This window comes from Notechis scutatus, chromosome 4, assembly GCF_049901735.1.
Source record: "Notechis scutatus isolate UNSWTSFEM ecotype Mainland chromosome 4, rNotScu1.2, whole genome shotgun sequence".
Taxonomy (NCBI): domain Eukaryota; kingdom Metazoa; phylum Chordata; class Lepidosauria; order Squamata; family Elapidae; genus Notechis; species Notechis scutatus.
In genome coordinates this window covers 146,628,437-146,651,980 of record NC_142012.1, presented here as the reverse complement: position 1 = coordinate 146,651,980, position 23,544 = coordinate 146,628,437, and the positions used below count along the sequence as shown (strand labels likewise).

Below are 23,544 nucleotides of genomic sequence, written 5' to 3'. Positions count from 1 at the left end.
AACACATTTAGAGAGAAAAAGTTAGCAAACACTAAATTAAGGTAATGTCACCTTAATACAGTGATTTTGAGTAACCATGTTCCCTGTTCTTTTTATCTATTTCTATATCTTAAGTAGAAGGGATCTATGCAAAATAAATTGCTTGTAGTTAGACTTACAATTATTGAACTTAAAAAAAAGCAGGGGAGGAAGGGAAATAGAATGCCAAACTCATGCCTGTTATGAAGATACCTTAAGCACCTCTTAGAAAAATGAAATAATTTACCTAATGAGCATACATTACCAGGCCATAGATAAGCTAAATCTGGAATGTTAAATATTGTCCTAATTTTAATAAAAGGGAGGGAGAAATTACAATGGTGATTTAAACAATTTACCTGCAGCAATAATAAAAATATAATCACTTCTTATTTAGATACATAAATAAATGCTTCAACCATCATTCCTGCTATCTTTACCAATTCTGAGATCAACCACAAGATGGCCTGTAGTACTTTCTGCAATTTGCAGCACTGATTTATGTTGTGGTGGATCCATATTAAAGGTTGTACTTTTAAAATTCAACGATCAGACATCTATTTGTGTTTATACAGAGACATCTGCTAAAACATTATTAACTTGCATGTGAGGCAGAAATAAAGCAATATTTTTAAAAGACATATTTCAATACTACATTGCTGTCCTACTACAAAACAATTGCTCCACAAAAGGGTTTTTTTTGAGGCTGATACTCTTATCATTCTGGATATCTGGACTTCTATTCAGCATTCTCACCATAAATTCCTGAATTGTGTGATGTCAAGCCATAAAACAATTAAGTATAATTAATAGCCACAGATACATAGTAGGTTGCATAGAAAGGCATGCTTTTTCCAGGCATATATGTAATATTCATATAGGAATAATAATTTATAGGAAAATTATTCCAAATTTGTTCTTTCATTAAGAACTTGAAATACGGTAGACAATGAAAGTAATCATCAAGCAAAGACATAATAAGCATATGCTTTGATTTATATTATTCCTTGATAGCTTCCCCCTCACTTCAAGATTTAATTTTGTATTACTCTTCGTGCAAAAGGACAGTAAAATATTACTTTCCATTTACTTTAATGCTTCTTTGGATGCATTATTAATATGTAATATATAATGAATAATTATATGCATATTTTTATGCTATGCCCTTTTCTGCTGAACAAGGTTTTCAATGGATATTAGATTTAAATTTTAAACCTTAAGGCATAAATTACAGATACCCAGGGACTATTTGTTTCTTTGTTCTAGCATTGCTTGCAAAGGGAAATACCATAGGCTTATTGGTACATTTTTTTTGCACAAGGCATAATATTCCTAACAAATGTGTAAGCACATTCTTAATTTCAGTTATGAATTAAGGCAACTTAAGGATTTATCTGTAGTTCTAGTCACCTGGGAATAAATTCATAAAGTTTATTTCTGAATAAGTCCACCATTTGGGTCAGTTCAAAAGCCCATGTAGTTTTACATTCTGTGTAACACAGTCATTATCAGGAAACTCACAATGATGAAATGAAGTTTTCCCCTCTAAAGCTGTGTTTCTGGAGAAACACAGAGAAATAGCATTTGCCGATCTATTCTCCATGTATTTTTCTAGTCCCTGTTTAAAACTTACTTGGGGACATAATGAAATCTAACTTTCACAGTTCAATTAATTGTTCCATTATACTACCAATGTGATGTATAGTTTTGGTTGCTGTTCTTTTGGTTTACCATTTAGCTAACAGATTACTGAACTGTCAGGAAAAATTCACTGGATCAGAAAATATTGAATTCTAGGGTGACTTGAAAGATCCATGAGATCCAGAATGTGATCCTGAATGAAGAAATTGACCTGGTGTATGTTATCGCAATCTCTCTGGGCAAAAATGTGAGTGTCAATTTGAATGAACAATAATGGCCAGGAATTCAAGCACAGAAGGGGAGAAATGATTGAGAACAACATGAAATCATAGAATATCATGATATCACAGAATATCTTGTCTGGCAATGTCATACCATAACATACAAGTCTTTTTTGTAATAGCATAAAGCAGAACTGGGATTCTGTTTTATATTATCCAACAGTCTTACTACCAAGTTAGTCTTACTAACTTGTTTTGGAGGCAAGGAGCCATGTCCCTCCCAAATAATTGTGCCTGAGCATTTAACATCCTTTCATTTATAATTTATTTATTAAAATATTTGTTTTTCATATGCTTTAAAAACTCTATGTCATGGAAAAAACCACTAACACACAAATCAACAACAGCCTAAAAGTCAGCAGACAACGAAATACAGCAGCAAAAGAATAGTCATAAAATAGTTTTCCAAGCTATTTTTAATAATCTATTTTAAAAGAGAAAAAAATAGATAACACATGCACATTGTGGCACAATTGCATGAATAAAATTGCAATCTAGAATGCTTTCCACTTTTGCTAATTATATTAAGCTGCCAAATATAAAAAGTAAACATTTAGTAACAGAAAATTCTAAAACAAAATGTAATCATTTAATTGCTTGTTAGTTTCGTACTCTAGAAGAATCCCTGAAACTTGGGGAAATCTAGTTTCAATTCTAAAAATATTCCAGTTTTTCTGGAATAGTAAGAACTTTTAAGTTATTCAATCTAAAGAAAGAGTTTGTGTGGGTATATGGCCACACAGAGGTAGCCAATGCTATGTTTATTGCATTCAGATGTTACTGTAGGAGAGAACACATTACTCATGTACTGCAGTTGTGAAAGTCAAAGGCATCTTGTCTTGACTGATCCCTTGAATCAAGCAGATGCAACCCACTTAGATTCAGATGATGAAAGCACAGTTCTTGGATAGCAGTGTCTGGGGAAGATTCCTTGCAACATTTTGTGGTAACAGAAAGAAAACCCAAGAATGATATCAAGATTCCAGATTGCAATTTATGGGATTAGGTTGAATTAAATTTACCACAGTAGAAAACCTCTGTAAATTCTTCACGTCCTACATTATTATGTCACAACGCAAATATCACTGACAACACAGCAAAGCAAATACATAACAATACAATGTCAAAAGCTTTGTGACCTACATTGGGAGTTCAATTTATATCAGGACTTAAATGTTTTAGAGCTTTAAATATTGCATGATTAATAAATTATGCTACAGGCATTATTTTTAAAATATTTATATCTTGTCTCTCAACCTCAAAATGGCTTCTGGGAAAGAATAGAAAGGCATATATTTTCCAACACATATTAAAGAATGTCAGACCCAATGTCTGGAAACATTTATCAAAATGAAAATGTAGATGACATTTGCACAGTTCCACAAATGCCACTAGAAATGAAAGAAGTTGAACTGATCACAAAATGGAGCTCAGATACCTGAGACAGATCACTTTGCAAAGCCAACATTATGAATTTCTCAAAGCACAAGCTGAAGCTTTATGGTATGCTTTAAAACAGGGTTCGCCAACCTTTTGGACCTCAGGGACCACCAAGCTCAAATTTTAAAATCCTGCGGACCACTAATATGAATTTTGAGTGATGGTGGCTTGCTGATGTTGGTGGGAGGAGAGAGAGAGAGAGAGAGATCCGATCTAGAGAAGGCTGGAGTGATCCTCTCTCTCTCTCTGGTGGTGATGTCTCTCTCTCTCTCTCTCTCTCTCTCCTCACACACACACACACACAACACACACACACACACACACACAAACACAGAGGTCCCTCACACTCTCACACCCCCTCCAAGGCAGCCAGATTCCTAACCTGCTTTCCAGTTCCATTCTCGGGGGGAGAGAGAGAGAGAGAGAGAGATTCTGTGATCAGTAGGAAAATGGGGTAGGGGATTTTCCTGCAGACTTTTGGGGCAATTTTCCCAGAGTGTCTGTCTGAAGAGACCCTGGGAAAATCCCCCCAAAAGTCTGTAGGAAAATTCCCCACCCCATTTTCCTACCGATCGATTGTTCTTTATTTGGGATCGCAGGATACCATTTCCAGCTCCGTTTTCAGGGAAAGAGAGAGAGAGACTTTTGGCTTCATGCAAGGAAAGCAGCAGAAGCAGCAGAAGTCTTTCTTTTTCTCTCCCAAACTCCGCCAGAAATGAGTCTTTGCTGGCACAGCCTCTTGGAGCAGGATGCCTTGTTTCTGGTGGATTTGGGAAGAAGACTTTGCTGCTTTCATTGCATGCAACCAAAAGCAGAAGAAAGAAGCTGAAAAAGCTGCCCGGTGGCCAGGCAAGTTCCCCCCGGCCCCTCACTTCCTTGTGTTGTTCCGACGCAAGTCTTGTGTTCCCACGGGCCATGTGGGCGGCACAGCCATGTGTTCCTGCACAGGCTGGATTAATTGCTTTGGGGAGTGCTCTGGGAGTGACATTTCTTTGTGGACCACCAAAATTTTCTCGCAGACCACCAGTGTGCTGTGGACCACCAGTTGGCGACCACTGTTTTAAATTCTTACCTGCTGAAAAATGTTAAAATGGGAAATATGCCAAGTACTCACCGAGAAGAAAGGCTTGGCTTGCCACTTTTACTACAACTTGTATAAATTCCTGGGCCATCATCAAAGAAACTTCCAAGTGCCAGTTTTTGCCTGATAGATTCTCTTTCATTTTTTTGCGCCTAAGGGGGAAAAATGTAATCAAGCTATTGATAACAAACCACATTCCTTGTAAACATTTTAAAAGTTGTATAAACATCAAAAGTCATAACTTATAATTTAAAATGAGAGACACAGAGCTGTTGCAGACAGAGTGTACTTACTCCCACTGTATTTAGCAAATACTGAATAAATGTAAAAGTATGTCTAAGTGCTCTATAGCTACAGATGCAAAGGGCCAGAAAAAAAAGGGAAGAAACAGATCCCATTTCCTTTTTGGTTCTTCAGCCCCCAAATTTTTCAAACATAAAAAAAGTTAGGAAAGAGTAAAAAAAAATATCCTTGAAGTAAGTGTTTATTTTAGAATAATGAAGGCAGTAAAAGGCGATGTTCAGATTTCATTCTCTTTAATTGTCACAAAATGTTTATCAGAATAGTAATGGTATTTGTATCTGTTTTGCGTAACTCACTGAACATCTTTTTGTGTCCGGGCCCATTGTATCATTAAGCAATTGGTCATGTCAAGAACTACCTGTATACCATTGCATATATTGCATGTCCAACTCCACTGATTGTTATATACAAGGCAAGACTTATTTCAAAAGTTTCACTATCAAAAGTCTTTTCTGCATTTAACAAAACTACTACTGATTTTAATTTTTTAAAAAACATATAGGCAGAATATTAACAATAGATACTGGTAATTCCTTTGTAAAATGACCTCGGTGAGGATGGATAATACCATATGTAATCTACATGCTAGCATCACCGTCACAATAAGCTTACGTACTCAGCAATAACTTTACCAGCTTTGACTATTATGTTTCACTGAAAAAATTGGAAAAATCACATTTAAAAAGGTAGACCTCCAGAAAATAATTCAGCATATGTCTTATAATCCTCAATGAGATAATAATCTGGACTAAGAGCTTCCCCAATTTATACAGATGTCATAGCATCTATGATTTCTTCATGACATAATAATGTAACTTAATTCAGGGAACAATTATGCATAACCTTAAGAAAAGCTACATTATAAAAATATATTAATTTACTCCTAAATTATATATATAATCAATTATATACATACCATTGATTATATATATATATATATATATATATATATATATATATATATATATATATATATATATATATATATATATATATATATATATTTTCTGAGGTTCTCGTATATATATATATATATATATATTATACCATTATAGTTATAATTAACAAAAACCTTCTTAAACACTCAGTTTAAAGCACTGATGACGTCCCCTAGTTAGAATGTCTGTAAGCAAACAGCCAAGCTCAGAGAACCCCAAGCACTAAACCAGGGGTGTCCAACCGTGACAACTTGAAGTCCGCCAGGCTTCAAGTTGCCAAGGTTGGACACCCCTGCACTAAACAGTTCAACCCTGAGATACAATCCCAAGATACTCTGTTGAAACGGAGTTTACTTTGGCCACTGAAAAATAAGAGATCCCTCCTCCCTCCCTCTCTCCCTCCCTCCCTCTCTTTTCTCTTAAACTGCTTCTTCTTTGCTGCTGGTTTTTCTGCAAGTGTTTTAAATGCATTTTTGGAGGAGCAATGTAGGCACCTATGGGGAATTTTCAGCAAAAAAATAAATAAATCAGTTCAGGATCCCACTCCAGAGAAGAATGCAGAATATAGAATAATAGAGTTGGAAGGGACCTTGGACGTTTTCTAATCTAAACTCGTGCCCAAGCAGACCTATACCATTCCAAATGAATGGCTGTCCAATCTCTTAAAACTTCCTCCAGTGTTGGAGCACCCATAACTTTTGAAGGCAAGCCATTCCACTAATTAATTGTTCACACTATCAGGAAATTTCTTTTTAGTTTAAGTTGGATTTCTCTTTGATAAGTTTCCATTTCTTATCAGATACTTTGGAGCAGGGGTGATCAAATGATCAAACTCGATTTCATTGAGGGCCGCGTTAGGCTTGTAATTGACCTTGGGGCGAACAGGTGGGTGTGGCCAGCTTGATGTCACTCATCGAGGCTCCGTTTTCAGCCACGACGGCCCTCACTGAGCTCCATTTTTGCTGGCAGAGGGTTGCAGGAGGCCATCGCAGTCCAAAATAGAGCCCCAGTGGCCTGCAGGCAGCCGCCCAAGCTCCCTTTTCACTGGCAGAGGCACCATGGGCTGGTTCTTTGCTGTTTACAGGTCGGGCCCCTGGGCCAGATCTAAGCACTCCATGGACTGGATCCAGCCCCTCAGGCCTTGAGCTGGACACCCCTGCTTTAGAGAATGTGTTGTCCCCCTCTCCTTTGTGACATTTGTAATATATTAGTTCTCTAGTATAGAATATATATCCCAATGTACTTCCCTGTTTAGCCTTTAGAGAAATGCTGTGACTGCAGGACTCACAAAACCACTCATATTGTCATTACCAAATTAATTGACATCATAAAACAAATGAACCTAAGTATTATTGGAACAGAAAGAGATAAAAATTACCTTTGAGCAGAAAGCAAAAGAGAGCTGATGGTCAACACACACCATTCTAAACAGCTGAAAAAGTGCAGGAACTTTGATTTATACTTAGAGCTATAGCTCAGAGACAGAATAGAAAGACGGCAAAAATGCATCAGTCATAAAATGGCAAGCTTTTACGCCATTATGTCTTGTGGCTTTTTCTTCTGTCTTGTGGCCAGATTGGTGTCACTTTCAAACCCCTGATGATAGTTTAGCAATGGTCAAATTGTGGTTTCTAAACATAGGATTCTATTTTATAACACTGCAAGCCACAAAGTATAAAGAAATTAAGAAGCTAAATAAAATTATTTTTAAAAACCCTACTGAAAGTAGCTTCCTCGTCCTCCTGTCAAACTGGGCATGAACTCTGGCAGAGAGCTGAGTTTGAATCCCTTCTTTCAGCACCATTTAGATTTTTAACCTTGTTTATTATAGTTGGAGGTGCACACCCCGCCTCTGCATCATATCTCAAGCAATTACAGCAAGATCTATTTTGCTTGGCAATTCTGAGCAGCAAACCCTTAGCAACACTCATTAGTCATGTTGCTACAGTACAGTACATGACTAATTGAAATCTATTCCTCGTCACTTCTAAGAAATATCTGCAGAGAACATCATACATCTGGCACATAGCTTTTCTGTCTCAAAAGGTGTAGAGGCAAACAAACTGCAACATGAGGGAAAAATCAATGGTTTTAAGAGCACATTTGCTGAATTTAATAAGCTGATGTATTCATTTTCACTTCACCACAAGTGCTGCTACAAAAGTAAAAGAAACCTCAGAGGTCTCTTTCATTAGATTTTTTTTTTTCATCCAATATTCTGCCATCTGTTTTTTATGGTAAACTGAATTTATGAAGAGGGGAAGATTTTCATGCTGTAAGAATCTACAGCATTAGCAAAAATATACAGGTGAAACTTGAAAAATTAGAATATTGTGCAAAAGTTCATTTATTTCATTTATTTCATTTATTGCAACTTAAAAGGTGAAACTTATATGAGATAGACTCATTACATGCAAAGCAAGATAGTTCAAGCCGTGATTTGTCATAACTGTGATGATTATGGCTTACAGCTCATGAAAACCCCAAATCCACAATCTCAGAAAATTAGAATATTACATGCAATCAATAAAACAAGGATTGTACACAGAACAATATTGGACCTCTGAAAAGTATAAGCATGCATATGTACTCAGTACTTGGTTTGGGCCCCTTTTGCAGCAATTACTGCCTCAATGCGGCGTGGCATGGAAGCTATCAGCCTATGGCACTGCTGAGGTATTATGGAAGACCAGGATGCTTCAATAGCAGCCTTCATCTCTTCTGCATTGTTCGATCTCATGTCTCTCATCTTTCTCTTGGCAATGCCCCATAGATTCTCTATGGGGTTCAGGTCAGTCGAGTTTGCTGGCCAATTAAGCACAGTAATCCCACGGTCATTGAACCAGGTTTTGGTGCTTTTGGCAGTGTGGGCAGGTGCCAAGTCCTGCTGGAAAATGAAGTCAGCATCCCCATAAAGCTCATCTGTGGAAGAAAGCATGAAGTGCTCCAAAATCTCCTGGTAGATGGCTGCGTTGACCCTGGACTTAATGAAGCACAGTGGACCAACACCAGCAGATGGCATGGCTCCCCAAATCAACACAGATTGTGGAAACTTCACACTGGACTTCAAGCATCTTGCAGTGTGTGCATTCCTCCTCCAGACTCTGGGTCCTTGGTTTCCAAATGAGATGCAAAAGTTGCTCTCATCAGAAAAGAGGACTTTAGACCACTGAGCAACAGACCAGGTCTGTTTTTCTTTAGCCCAGGTACAACGTTTTTGACGTTTGTTGTTCAGGAGCGGCTTGACAAGAGGAATACGACATTTGAAGCCCATGTCCAGGATCCGTCTGTGTGTGATGGCTCTTGATGCACTGACTCCAGTCTCAGTCCACTCCTTGTGAAAGTCCCCAACACTTTTGAATGGCCTTTTCCTGACAATCCTCTCCAGGCTGCGGTCATCCCTGCTGCTTGTGCACCTTTTTCTTCCACACTTTTCCCTTCCACATAACTTTCTATTAATGTGCTTTGATACAGCACTTTGGGAACATCCAACTTCTTTTGCAATTACCTTTTGAGGCTTTCCCTCCTTATGGAGGGTGTCACTGATGGTTTTCTGCACAACTGTCAGGTCAGCAGTCTTTCCCATGATTGTGATTCCTACTGAACCAGACGGAGAGACCATTTAAAGACTCAGGAACCCTTTGCAGGTGTTATGGCTTAATTAGCTGATTAGAATGGGACACTTTGAGCCTAGAATATTGAACCTTTTCACAATATTCTAATTTTCTGAGATTGTGATTTGGGGTTTTAATGAGCTGTAAGCCATAATCATCTCAATTATGACACATCACGGCTTGAACTTTCTTACTTTGCATGTAATGAGTCTATCTCATATATTAGGTTCACCTTTTAAGTTGCATTACCGAAATAAATGAACTTTAGCACTATATTCTAATTTTTCGAGTTTCACATGTATCTAAATATAACATCAATTTCTCATTATTATACATTTGTTATTTAAATTATTGCTAGCATGTTTGTGTCCTTCAAAAATATTTGTTTGCCTTCTTAAAAATGCCAGACAAGGACATATAAATTTTCTTGGCATTTCAGAAAATCATTAAAATGATTTCTTTTTATTAATCTGGTTCCTTTAAAATGATTATTGGTTGGTTTAAAAGCTGCTTAATGTATTTTTATCTTGCTCTAACATATTTTATATACTACTGTTCATGGATTTGTTGATGATGAAAAGTGGCATGAATGCTTTTAAAATATAAAGGGACAGATTAAATATTAAAGGAATGTACAGTAAATGCAAACAGAACCACCACCACACATTCAAAATGGTATCTAACAACACAGAAGAAATTAGGATCATTAACATCTTTATAAAATGGGAGGCAGTTAAGTGTGAGGACATCATGAAAGATCTTTGGCTATAACAAATATCCACAAAATGATGATGAAAGAGCTATTAGCAAATAATTATACATATAAATTTAAAAAGAAACTTATATGAATTTCTGGCTCAACAATTGTTAGTTTTAGTACTGAAATCCACTGTGTTTTTCCAATACTGTACAGTATAAAGCAAAAGTTATATGTCCATATCAGATGTTTGGTAATTATACTAGGGATTTTGGCAGTAAGATCACAGTTCAGTAATCCAGGCCAAATCACTTCAAACAATCTAAATGCCACCTATTATATCACAATTACAAGTCTGCTGGTAATTATTTATACATTATAAAGTTGTTTCATGGGTCATTTATCTACTTTTTAAAATGTAGATATGTTAATACTTAGAAGTTTGAGATCAGATGTTAACCTTCAAAAGGTCAGTGACTCCTTTGCTATAATGGACTAATCATATGCCAATATAATAACTAATGAGGAAGCACTGTCATCAATGCACTCTATTTATGGCTAATTGCTCTATTTACAAATTCAGTATTTGGAAACATGGGATCCTTAGGACTTTTTCATGATAATATTAGACCTTGGCCAACATGGAAGCCAAGAAAAGACAGTTGTATATGTGAAGACTGTTTTCCTATAAACATAGAGGATCATAATGGAATTTAAAGAGTTTTTAACATGTTCCATGGTCAATAGAACTCAAGGTGAAGAGACCCTAATCAGCTGGGATCTTTCTTATGATACAATAGCAATATTATCTGCCTTACCATAATCTGCTACAGGTCCATTTCTTTTCTTTCATTTATAAAATATAGGTTGTCATTACATTTCAAGTTCTGGAACCAACCAGATAAAGTTTTAATATCTCTTTAATCAAAATTGCATATCAAACACAAGCCACAGATTACTGAGCAGAAGTGCAAAATATGCTTTGCTGTGAAAGGCAGGAAGCTAAGGAAGGAGGGAAAATGTCAACTGAGCATGGAATTACATTTTAATTGGACCAAGGCCTTGCCCATAGCAACCCGGTTGTTTATGAGTCAAGTCTGAATACATCTATAAGGTCATTCATTATTTAATGCCTACATGGTCATTCACTTTCGACAGCTTCCATTAGGAGATCTGTAAAAACAATAACTGCTCAGTCACATCAGATCAACTAAGAGGGCAAGGGAAGCCTCTATGGAAGACTCACGTAGCCTTAAGACATCCATCTTCAAATGCTACACATTAACACAATAACATCCTTGCATGTTTCTCTATAATATAAATATAGCCATTTCATTTATGGGACTGAATTTATCCCATTTGTATAAACTGGTTGTATTTTTATCAGGAATACATTATATTGTAGAATCGAGAGAAAGTGAACAGATCTGAAAGCATGCTGATGGGAACTAGAGATTTCTACTAGACTTGTAACTCTCTTCCTAATTTTTGTGCACCTTTAATTTCCTTCCTTTAGTTAATAATTATATTTTGATAAATAAAACTGTAATACAATCATTTAAAGAAAAAGTTATACAGAATTCTATGGATTGAGAGAGACAGAATAGCAGTTAGCAGTAGCACTTTAGACTTGTATACTGGTTCATGGTGCTTTACAGCCATCTCTATTTATTTATTTATTTTCAGGGACGGTAGGCACGTTGGTGCGCTTATGCACTTATCTCTAAGTGGCTTATAGTCAGCATATTGCCACCAACAATCTGGGTCCTCATTTTAGTGACCTTGGAAGGATGGAAGGCTGAGTTAATTTTAATCTGGTAAGAATCGAGCTGCTGGCAGTCAACAGAATTAGTCTGCAATACTGCATTCTAACTACTGCACCACCACAGTTCTTAAAATCAGACTAAAGCAGCTTAAGTATGGCTTAAAGTGTACTTTAAACCAGTGGTCCCAACCTTTTTGTCAGGGCGTTCAAGCAGAAATTTTGCAAGGACCGGGAGGGTACAGTACCATACTTAAGCTGGTGAACCCGCGGGCGGTGGGCGGGCGAGGGGGGGGGAGAAACGGGCGCCGGAGGCCTGCGGCGAAGGCCCCCGCTTAGCAGTTTCTTCCTGGGCTGGTGGAGGAGCGAGAGAGCGACTGAGAGAGCTGACCCAGAGAAGGACTTCCTCCCTCCCTTCTTTCATTTGTGTCCTTGATCCCATCCGCAGCATTCACGAAGAAAAGCCGCCATTTTTTAAAAATTCTTTGCCCGGTGAGAGTGCGCCGTCCGGCCCGGTGGTTGACCCTGCTTTAAACCATACTTAAGCAGCTTAGTCTGATTTTCTTAAGTTGCCAAGAAAATATTGCTTCCTCCATATGTGAGATTTTCTCCTTACAGATTCTATTTGCAGGGCAGTTTCAATGATTGGTGGATTCTCTGTCATCCTTTCCCCTCCTATTCAGCATCACCCACTGGTAAGAAAAATAGCCACAAATCATTCTCCTGAAATGTGGTAAAGAAGGCTTGGGGCAGCTTAGATATTTCCTCTGGGACTCTTTCAGGATGTTTCTTAAAAGTTTAACCTGAATTTTTAATGTATTTATTTTTGGATCAGAACATCAGTCTAGATCTCCTGGAAAACAAAGAATATAAAATATTCTGGGTTCTTGCAGAGACAATGTTAATAGACCTCCTCTAATCCTTTCTCTCCATTTTTTTTAAAAAAAGGCAAAATTTATGTGCAAAGGAATATGAACATGAATGATGAGCCCTGAAATACCTGTAACGTAAGATAGAACAGCTCAGAATTGAAGAAGCTTCTTGGAAGAAACGAAACCTCTTCAAGAAAAAACAAAAAAAGTCCAGTTGCCTCTTGAAAAAACACCTTTGGGACTATCATGAACAGGATGACTGAGAATCTCCATAGACAAACAGCTGTTCTTTGCCCGACTGAAAGTTCCTTGTTATTGGATTTAGATTGGCCATGAAGTTCTATTAGAAAGAGGAAGAAAACACCTTTTCCAAATCTGGAAGCTGAAGATATGTCTAAGATGCCTCTTTATGTAGGTTGGAAATGAGGTTAAGGCAACATCCTGTAGACACATCCCTCAGAAATAACTAGTAAGCATCTTCACTTGTTCCATTTCTTCTTTTCTCTTTCAGTTCTCACATTCAGCATACTTTATATATGTAGCTTCTAATTTCCAGAAAGTTTCTATGTATAAGAAGTTTTGCTAATTTTATTAAATACTGCATATTGTCATTGTTGCTATCCATGACTCATGTTTCTTGTTGGCAGGAATATTAGAATATGTTTCATAATGAATCTTTAAAAAAAAAATATGATCAGAATCCAAAATGTATTTTTGTGTTAGTTTTTCCCTCCTGAATCAGAGACAAAGAACAACTCCTGCCATCACATCCAAGAAATAAAGTGTCCCAGTTTTCCTGGAAGCTGCCAGGATTACTAATCATTTTATCATATTTCAAGAAATAAATAGCTGCTTCATATTTATAAAAAATACAATTTTAGGCAGGCCCTGCCTCAAATCAGGAAGTAAACAGAAATTCCCATATCCAGCCGTGTAGTCTGTCCTCTAATTATATCATTTTTCTATCAATCTATTCTGACTTTTTGAACTCTCAGTAGTTTTGGTAATCTTATTGGTAAGAATATGAAGTCAAAAAAACATGACTAACAGATGAGGAAAACTCCAAACATTTATGGCTATTATTTCCAATAATGTTTCTTGATAACGCTTCAAACCAAATTTACTGGCTAAGTTTTATTGCTGCTTTATTTCTACCATGTTTCAGAAATGCTGACTCATTCCAATCATTTTGTCTGGATTGTTAAGGAAAGCCTGATCTCCACAAAAGCTATCAGGTCCATTTATTGATAGTTCACTCAGCAGCAATCATGGATGAGAAGATAATTTCACCAAGGCTCTTAAAGCATGCAGTTATTCCATATATTACCAATAAATGAGTCTTACGTATTGCTAGAGAATATTCCTACTGAGTTATATATAGTTTTTATGCAGACCATGGAAATATGTCAACATTTATGTGAACCTGATTCTTATTGGGATCTCTCCCCCCCACCCCCAAATATGGTTTTGGCATTTTGTGAATGTTTGTATAGTCATATCTCCAAATGCTCTAGCATTTACAGCATATGGCTGTAATATTATCAGCCCCCAGAATTTAGATTAAAAAAAATTACACGTAATAAATTGTACATAATCTGTAATTCAATAGCATTTACACGTTCTTTATTTAAGAACAAATGAACAAAGCAAACAATTAGAGTGCCTTTTTAGACCTTTGGGAATATAGAATCCAGTTAACAAACTGGGAAATCTTTCAAAAGTCTAGACTCCAACTGTATCAGTCTGGAGATTAAAAAAAACCTCTTTCTGTATCACAATTAGAATACACTAATGCTGATTGATATATGGGAAAAATGTTCCTAATACTGTATTATAAATGAACAATAGCAGATTTAGATTTTCTGTCCAGAGGCATGAAATTGTCTTATAGTTCATGAAATCAGAAATTCACCTGGCCAAGAATTTCATATCATTCTGATTATCAGTCTTCTTGGATTATAGGGTGTTGCCAGTGCTGTAATAAGATACATCAGGACCTCCAGACTTCCTGAATTCTAATTATGTACATCAACTGAAGCTGTACCCTTTCTAAGGATGGATAATATGCTCAGTCTGATTTTAAATCACAGTTCTATTGCCTGAAACATTTGGATTGTATTTGATACTTGCACAGTTTTATCTTTTGTTAACTGTTTACTTTATGAACAATTCTGGAATACACAAAAGCTGGCATCTACTTTTGTGCCATTTTATATGGCTTAATAAAGATATAATACTTGGAAATTGAGTCAACTTCTTCAAAGAGCCATTCATTGAGTTATTTAGTATGTTTGTTTGTTTTGAATTAGTTTTCCATTAAACCAATCAAATTTATATGGTATCTAAAAGCAGAAAAATAACTTAATGGCACATTATCATCAAACCAAACAAACTCTTTAAAATACCATTTTTAGTTACTTCAAGAATAACAATATAAATTCCCCGGAAATCACCTTTTCAAGCTACAAAGATAGTATATACAAAGAGCAAATATGTTTAAAAACTTAGAGCAGATATGCATGAAACAATTGCTGACAACAACAAAAACTAAACTTTTGCCCTTTAACCATAAGGAGGATAAGCTTGTATTTGTGGTTTGATGTCAAGACCACAGCCATGTAAGTAAAGTTATTTTTAAGTGTGCCTGTTATTACCAGGCATAGAAAATTACTATATTTAAAGTTCCATATAACAGCTGGCATGTTTTCTTTTCCAAGACATGCCAGTATATCAGTTTATAGAAATCTCTTGTACTCTAGCAAACTCAGTCTTATTCAGTTTCAAAAAGTTACATTATCTTAAAAGTAGTGAGGGTAAAGGAAAGAAGATAAATTCCTTTTGCAAGTCTTAAACACTCATCAAAGCAATCTTCAAATGCACTGTGGAATTTTTTTTAGCAGGCTGAAATCTACAGGAACCTACTCTTAAGAGCTAATCTTAACCCAGGCTGGATACAACTAGGTATTATGTAGTTTAACCAAGATTCTGAACTCAGTAAACATTGATCCCGACAATAAAAGGCATTCTGAAGGCAAAATAAAGAGACACTGTGAAGAAAAATATCTCTGTTTTGCAGCCTTCAAGGATGCTATACAAATGGCTTGCTTGCCCCAGCCTTTTGGCACAGGGCTTTCATTTGTTTCTTTTCTGATAAAAATGGAACCATTGTGCCAAGACAAAAGAGCTCTTTTCCCTTTCTTACCTTTTTATAATTCTCCTCCATATCCAATCTGGATATTTCAGTGACAATGTCAACCATTCCATCACTGTCAAAATGCATTCCTTACTGCTTGAAGACCAAAACAGTTAAAAAAACAAAAATAACATTCTCCTGCATCATATCTGGATCCAAGTCTCCCTTTCCACAGCTTGCTCTTCAAATTGTCCTAAGTAAGTGGCATATTAAAAAAAAAAGGCTAGGAATTTCAGATGTCTTCTTCATTAGAAGAACTTCCTGATCTATTTCTTTTCACCTTGATGGAAGGACAGTTTACATTCTCCACAAGGTCTCCTCGTTAACGATGCTTGAAGTAGTCTTAGTTGTTGCTGTCACGTACACTTCTGAACTACGCTGTTAGAATCCACTCCAGATCAGCCTTCTTTTTGCCTAATAAAGGCAAGGCTGCTTTCTTTAAATTGCAACTGGCTTGTCTGCTCTTGGAACATGGAAAGCAACAGTCTTCCTCCAGTCCCTGGTAGTTCAGGATAAAAATAGATGGAGGCCGAGCGGACTACACCAGAGCAGAGGGAGGGAGGGAGAAACAAAAGCCCAAATCATAACCTCCTACTTTAAAAAGATATAAAAATCGAAGATACAGGGAGCTTCGGCATAACCGAAGAACCAAAGGATGCACGCATTTGTAATTGAATGGAAAAATCATAAAAACGGATTGTGTGTTCAGACCTTCATGTGGTTCTTAAATCGTCCCCCCTCCAACCATCATTTCTTAAAATTAGTGGTATTGTTTACTGCCATTTCTGAGACAGGAAATAAATAGTGTAGTAAATGCAAAAATAATTTTAGACCAGTTTAACTCCAGAAATACACACACAAAAAAACTGTGGTCCTACCCAGAGGTTTGGCACAGTACTACTAGTGACTCACCCATTTTAAGTGTGTAAAAACACTGCCCATCCCTGTCCTAAAAATACACCTACATATCAGAAACAGCTTAACAAACTGTCCCGTCTACTGTGGAAAATCAGCTTGTTCAGAAGCATGGGACAGTAATTCAGAAGCAGAGTACTGTAGTTGCTTTATATTCAGGAGTGCTGAGGCTTTATCTTCCAGTTTTGTTTTTTTTAAAAAAAACCTCAGTTGCCTGAAATGTTCTTATCTAGAAAAAAATCTTGTTTGATTTATCTCTTTTATTTTTTTATTTTTTATTTTATTTTATTTTATTTTGTCAAGCAATTATAAGATAACAGATATAAGTATAAACATAGTTATGAATACATGAAATGGGTGCATATAAGAAAAATAAAAGAAACAATAGGACAGGGATGGTAGGCACGTTGGTGCGCTTATGCACGCCCCCTACAGACCTCTTAGGAAAGGGGTGAGGTCAATAGTAGACAGTCTCAGGTTAAAGTTTTTGGGGTTTGGGGAAGAAACTACAGAGTCAGGTAGAGTATTCCAGACATTGACCACTCTGTTGCTGAAGTCGTATTTCCTGCAATCAAGTTTGGTGTGGTTTACCTTGCTCTTGTATTGCTTTGGTTGAAACTGAAGTATTAATTGACAGGTAGGACATTGCAAAGTATAATTTTATATACTATACTTAGATCGGGCCGAAGGCGGCATAGTTTTAGGTTTTCTAAGTCTAGAGTTTCAAGTCTGGTGGCATAAGGTATTCTGCAACGAGTAGAGGAGTGGAGAACCCTCTTGTGAAATATTTCTGGACTTTCTCAACTGTATTAATATCAGATACATAATGTGAGTTCCAGACTGATGAGCTGTATTCGAGTATTGGTCTAACAAATGTTTTGTATGCTCTAGTTAGTAGTGTGATATTACCAGAGAAAAAGCTACACAGGATTAGATTAACAACTCTTAATGCCTTTTTGGCTATGTAGTTACAGTGGGCTCCAGCACTTAGATCATTAGAGATGAGTACTCCAAGGTCCTTGGCAGAGTTTGGATCATCAACAAGGTCTTGACTATTCAGCTTGTATTTTATTTTCTGATTTTTTTTTGCCAATATGTAAGACAGAGCATTTATTTGTTGAGATTTGAATTTGCCATTTGTTTGACCATTCTGATACATAGTTGAAGTCTTTTTGAAGGGTAGCAGTATTGTCTGTGGTAGTTGAATAGCTTTACATCGTCAGCGAAGAGAACACAGTTGCTCTTAATATGATCACAGAGGTCATTTATGTAGAGTATGAAGAGAGTTGGTCCTAGAACACTGCCTTGGGGGACACCACAGTTGACAGGTACAGAATTTGATAGGACATTCCCAATTTTGACCATTTGTTGCCTGTTTGACAGGAATGCTTCTATCCAGTTATGCAGGTGTCCAGAGATTTTAGTTTTAGAAGTAGTTTGTCGTGTGCCACTGAATCAAAGGCTTTACAGAAGTCTATGTAAATTGAGTCTATTGCTTTGCCCTGATCGAGTTGTGTAGTCCATATGTTTTTGCAGTGTAAGAGTTGCAGATTACAGGATAGCTTTTTTCTGAAACCAAAATCTCCTTGGACTGTGGTCAGTTATTAGATCCTGCCTTAATTTTTTTTAGATCTCAAGGTGACGTAGGTAATACTCTGTCTTCCAATGTTTCCACACCAACTTTATGAAGTGGAGTGGGCAGAGGGAAAGCAATTGGTCTGAAGTCACTCAGTCAGCTTCCATGCCTAAGGCATGTTTTCTGCAATAATGAAGCTGTTCTCCTTTGCTTCTTTTTATTTTCCCCTTTTTTGAAAGGCCACTTTTGATGGGTAGCTATGACTCTTAGATAATTAATAGCATAAAAGAGCTATCAAATTTGCCTCTCCAACTAATAGAAAATTTTCTACTACAGAAGATACTCCTTGACTTTAACCACAATTGAGCCCAAAATTTCTGTTGCTACAAGGTTTTTTTTGCCCCATTTTACAACCGTTCTTGCTACAGTTTGCTAAGTGAATCACTGAAGTGTGTTAAGCTAGTAACGCATTTGTTAAGTGAATCTGGCTTCCCTATTGACTTTGCTTGTCAGAAGATTAGAAAAGGTGATCACATGACCTCAGGACACTGCAAATGTCATAAATATGAGTCAGTTGCTAAGCGGCTGAATTTGGATCATGTGACCATGGGAATACTGAAATACCTATACATATTTTTTTATTTGATTTGCCAATTGTTTACAAGATAATAAGTATAAGTGTATACATAGTTGTGAATACATGAAATGGGTACATATAAGAAAAATAAAAGAAGAATAAGAGAAACAATAGGACAGGGACGGTAGGCACGTTGGTGCGCTTATGCACGCCCCCTACAGACCTCTTAGGAAAGGGGTGAGGTCAATAGTAGACAGTCTAAGGTTAAAGTTTTTGGGGTTTGGGGAAGAAACTACAGAGTCGGGTAGAGTATTCCAGACATTGACCACTCTATTGCTGAAGTCGTATTTCCTGCAATCAAGTTTGGTGCGGTTAACTTTGAGTTTGTATCTATTGTGTGCTCTTGTGTTGTTATGGTTGAAGCTGAAGTATTCATTGACAGGTAGGACATTGCAATGTATGATTTTATATACCATGCTTAAATCAGACCGAAGACGGCATAATTCAAGGTTTTCTAGTTCTAGAATTTCAAGTCTGGTGGCATAAGGTATTCTACAACGAGTAGAGGAGTGAAGAACTCTTCTTGTGAAATATTTCTGGACTTTCTCAATTCCTAGACAATCTTCCCTTTTAGCTCAGGGGTGTCAAACAATGCTTAGGGCCCCTCCCAGGCTCCGTTTTCAGCTGTGATGGCCTCTTGCAGCCCTCTGCCAGCAAAAACAGAGCTTGGGGTAGTCTGAGGGAAGTCCTGCCTCAGCACTTGGCCACTACAAGTGCCCAGACATGAGTGATATCAAGCTGGCCACACATATCCCAGCCATGCGCCCCCCCCAAGGTCAAACACAACCCTCATGAAATTGAGTTTGACACCCCTGCTCTAGATCTAGAGTGTAAGTCCTTGGTTCAGAGAGTTGCTCAATTTTTTTTCTTAATGTAGTAATAAAAGAGACATTTCTGAAATCCAACTGCACTTTAGAAACATTACTGTTTGGTTGCAAAGAACAATCAATTCACAGAGACAAAAGTCCTCTGGAATAAACAGGTGCCAGTTCCTGCAGTGCTTGGGATTTTTGTTAGTTTGCTTGAGCAAATATTTTGGATATGTTTTGACATTCTTCACAGCCTCTCCAACTGGACATCTGGAGTTGGTTTGGCTTTCTCACAAAACTTCGAGGCATCTCACTTTGATGTACTGCTGTTAGTTAATTTCATAATAGTAGCTCTTTATTTCTCTTTTGATCTTGTGCAAACATAACTTTAAATTATCCTTAAGATTCCAAAACAGAAGATAACCAAAGCAGAACTGCCTGCGAGAGAGAAACTCTGTTTCAAATTAAGAATTTAATTAAAAAAAACCCAAAAGTACACATATAGACTGTGTGAAACCAGGCTCAATAGCAGTAACTGTGAGAGGGATCTTGGAGTCTTACTGGACAACCAGCTAAATATGAGCCAGCAGTGTGCAGCAGCAGCCAAAAAAGCTAATGCAATCTTAAGATACAATCAAGATCAAGTGAGGGACTAATACCACTCTAAAAAGCCTTTGTACCACATCTAGAGTACTGCATCTAGTTTTGGTCACCACATTATAAAAAAGATGTTGAGACTCTAGAAAAAGTGCAGAGAAGAGCAACCAGGATAATTAGGGGACTGGAGACTAAGGCGTATGAGGAACGGTTACAGGAACTGGGCTTGGCTAGTCTAGTGAAGAGAAGGATCGGGGAGACATGTTAGCAGTCTTCCAATATTTGAGGGGTGCCATAGAGAGGAGGGGTCAATCTATTTTCTAAAGCGCCTGTAGGCAAGACAAGGAACAATGGATGGAAACTGAACAAGGAGAGATTTAACCTGGAAATAAGGAGAAACTTTCTGACAGTGAGAACAATTAACCAATGGAACAGCTTGCTGTCGGAAGTAGTTGGAGCTCCATCACTTGAGACGTTCAAGAAGAGATTGGACTGCCATTTGTCAGAAATGGTCTAGGGTCTCCCGCTTGGATGGAGGGTTGGACTAGATGACCTACAAGTTCCCTTCCAACTCTGATTATCTGTTATCTGTTAAGTATTGTTCTCAAAATGTTAGTGAATTACATTACATGAGCATGAAGAATCTGGATAAAATGATGTGGGTTAAGTCACATTGAGACAAATTTAGTTATTAGCTGTTTAATTTTTATCATTGTATAGAGTTGGGCAGCCCTTTAGCCAAGAGGTCACATGGGACCTATTAGCACCCTTTTTTAGCCAATTGCCAACAACACTGCACTGTCAAAGTCATTGCAAATTGAGAGGCATGATTATAATTGTGAGTTCTCATGCTGATAAAAATTCAGGAGATGGTCATATTAACAGCTACAAGCTTTTCCATTATCAGTGAAAATACCTGCTTTGTTGATGAATCACAGGAAATAGTTAGAAAGAAGGTTATAAAAGGGTCACTGCCCTAACTGGGAAATCACCCATTTGCCCAAATTCTTGTAACTCTATCTCTTTCATCTGCAATCCTAATCAATTACTCCAAAAGAATTACTTTTAGATTGAGGCACCTGCCAAAGAGCATAATAATTTTCAATGCTTTTCTGTTAAAATAAGCAATAAGATTTACTCAAAAAGGTATCTACACCTAACAATAAACAAGTGTTGATTCAAATTACAGTTTTATGACTTAATGTTTGAGAGATGTCTCAACAACCTTGACACCTATTTAATTGAGGAAGTCCCTTTCATGCTGTTATCTTTTATTGGAAGGGTAGGGAGACTTATCACCAGCTTACACATGAGATACTATAAGAGTATTTTGCTTTAAACTGGGGTTGGGAATGGGATTCCAGATACTGCAAAGCCACCATATCCAGAACCTATAACCAGCAGCGAAAACTCAGCTACTTCTGAAGAACATTATTCTGAAGAACATTATTCTTCAACATTGGCTGTAAGTTGTTTCTCAGACAGTTTACACAAAAGACATTAGTTCTTTTCCAACTTACTATTGTTCAGATGTGTTGGCAGAACTTCTAGCTGGAAATTATAGTCCAAACACATCTAGAATATGGTATCAGTTGGCAAATGTAGTTTCAATGAGGGATGTTCAGACATCCTCCTTGTTCTATGAAGGTTTTTACTGTCATTGAATAATTATAATTGCAATTGAATATATAGTAAACTGCATTTTATATATTACTGGATTTAGCTCAAGGCCAACTTAGTTTCTGGCATGACTGAATTGAAATTCAGAAGTTTCCATCCATTTTGGATTAACTGTAGACTGATGTTTTGTTTGAAGTCAATCCAAACTTTTTTTTAAAGAAGGTATTTCTATAGCTCATGATTTAAAACCTACCTTTTCCAAAGAAAACATAGTTAAGATTAGTGAAAGAAAATTAGGATCAACAAAATGCTATGATCCATTTGTTCCAAACCTTCCAAGCTTGTCCTTCTGTTACACTTAAAGGAACAGATGAAATGATCAAGTCAAATAATTAGCAAGTCATAAGCCTGCAATGGTTAGTCATGATTTTCAGAAAATTTGAACATAATGTTTCTGGCATTTAATCTGCTAGACCCAATAAGCCACAAAAGAAAATATACAAAGAAAATAATAAAAAATAAATAAAGCAAAAAAGAGGATACTGTTTTAGGATTTTCTAAGTTCCAGTGAAATTGAGATTTCAAATATGCAAATATTGTTTTAGATATCTACTTTTATCTATTTTTAAGTGTTTCAGACATAAAAATGTGGCTTCCACTGCAATGGGTAAAACTATTAAGAAAAAAATGTGGAAGATCCACTTAGTAAAATAAAATTGTGATATGAATGCTATCTATGTACCAGAATATCAATAAAACTGCTATTAACATTTCCCTTTCAAATCTATTAAATATACAGAAAATATTTGATCCTACAATACATTTACATCAATTGTAAAAGACTTAAAACCTCTAGTATGTACTACTCAAAAGTTTAAAAGAAGAAGACATGCATTAGTATGCCGGGCAAGCTAAATTCAATTATTTTTCTTATAGGCTTCTGTGTAATTACTTTTCTGCACATAGGAATTATGTTAATATGCTTTACTTTTTTTTATGGCTCCCATCTTCACAGCTGACTCAGTCATTTCCTAGTGTTACTAAAATTAATTCTTCCCTTTTCCTGTTCAATTACCAGGCAAACAAAAAGATAAATCTACTCATTTTGTGAAAAATCTATTCATTTACTAAAGTGGAGATTTTAAAGTTTTATTAGCTAAGAATGTTAAAATACTGTATGACAAAATCTTCCTAAGGTACTGTTGACAACTAAAAAAAATCATACTTCTTTGCATTTAATCAGTGTAACAATAGCAGAAAATTGTGTATTTTCCTACGAGAACAATGTATGGTAATTGAATATTCTTGCATCACAAATAAATTTCTGTGCCTACAAACAACATAGATAGCAAAATTTAAAAATATAATCTTAAACACAATTCTTTAGAAATATTTTCCAATGAATTTTACCCTTTTCCAGGGTGATTAAAGATGTCCAATCTTCCATCTTATAAAGCCTTTTGATTCCAAATTATATCCCCCATATCATTCTGTTCCAACCCAATGGCTTTCTACACTGCTATGACCTACTCAATTCATTTTGGAAATTG

The 23,544-nt window shown here is 36.5% G+C and overlaps 1 protein-coding gene across 9 annotated transcripts in view; it reads right to left on the bottom strand.

The window, feature by feature from the left end:
* Positions 1–23,544, bottom strand: part of SCHIP1 (schwannomin interacting protein 1) — a 328,921-nt gene that overhangs the window by 17,969 nt on the left and 287,408 nt on the right. For 7 of the 9 annotated variants that reach the window (XM_087965244.1, XM_087965246.1, XM_087965245.1 and 4 more), the window contains one exon: positions 4,495–4,613. In XM_087965244.1, the coding sequence (XP_087821370.1) occupies positions 4,495–4,613 (119 nt within the window). Of the gene's footprint in view, positions 1–4,490; positions 4,614–15,849; positions 16,358–23,544 lie in introns of those variants that run through there. The other 2 variants (XM_087965252.1, XM_087965250.1) reach the window with 2 other exon arrangements.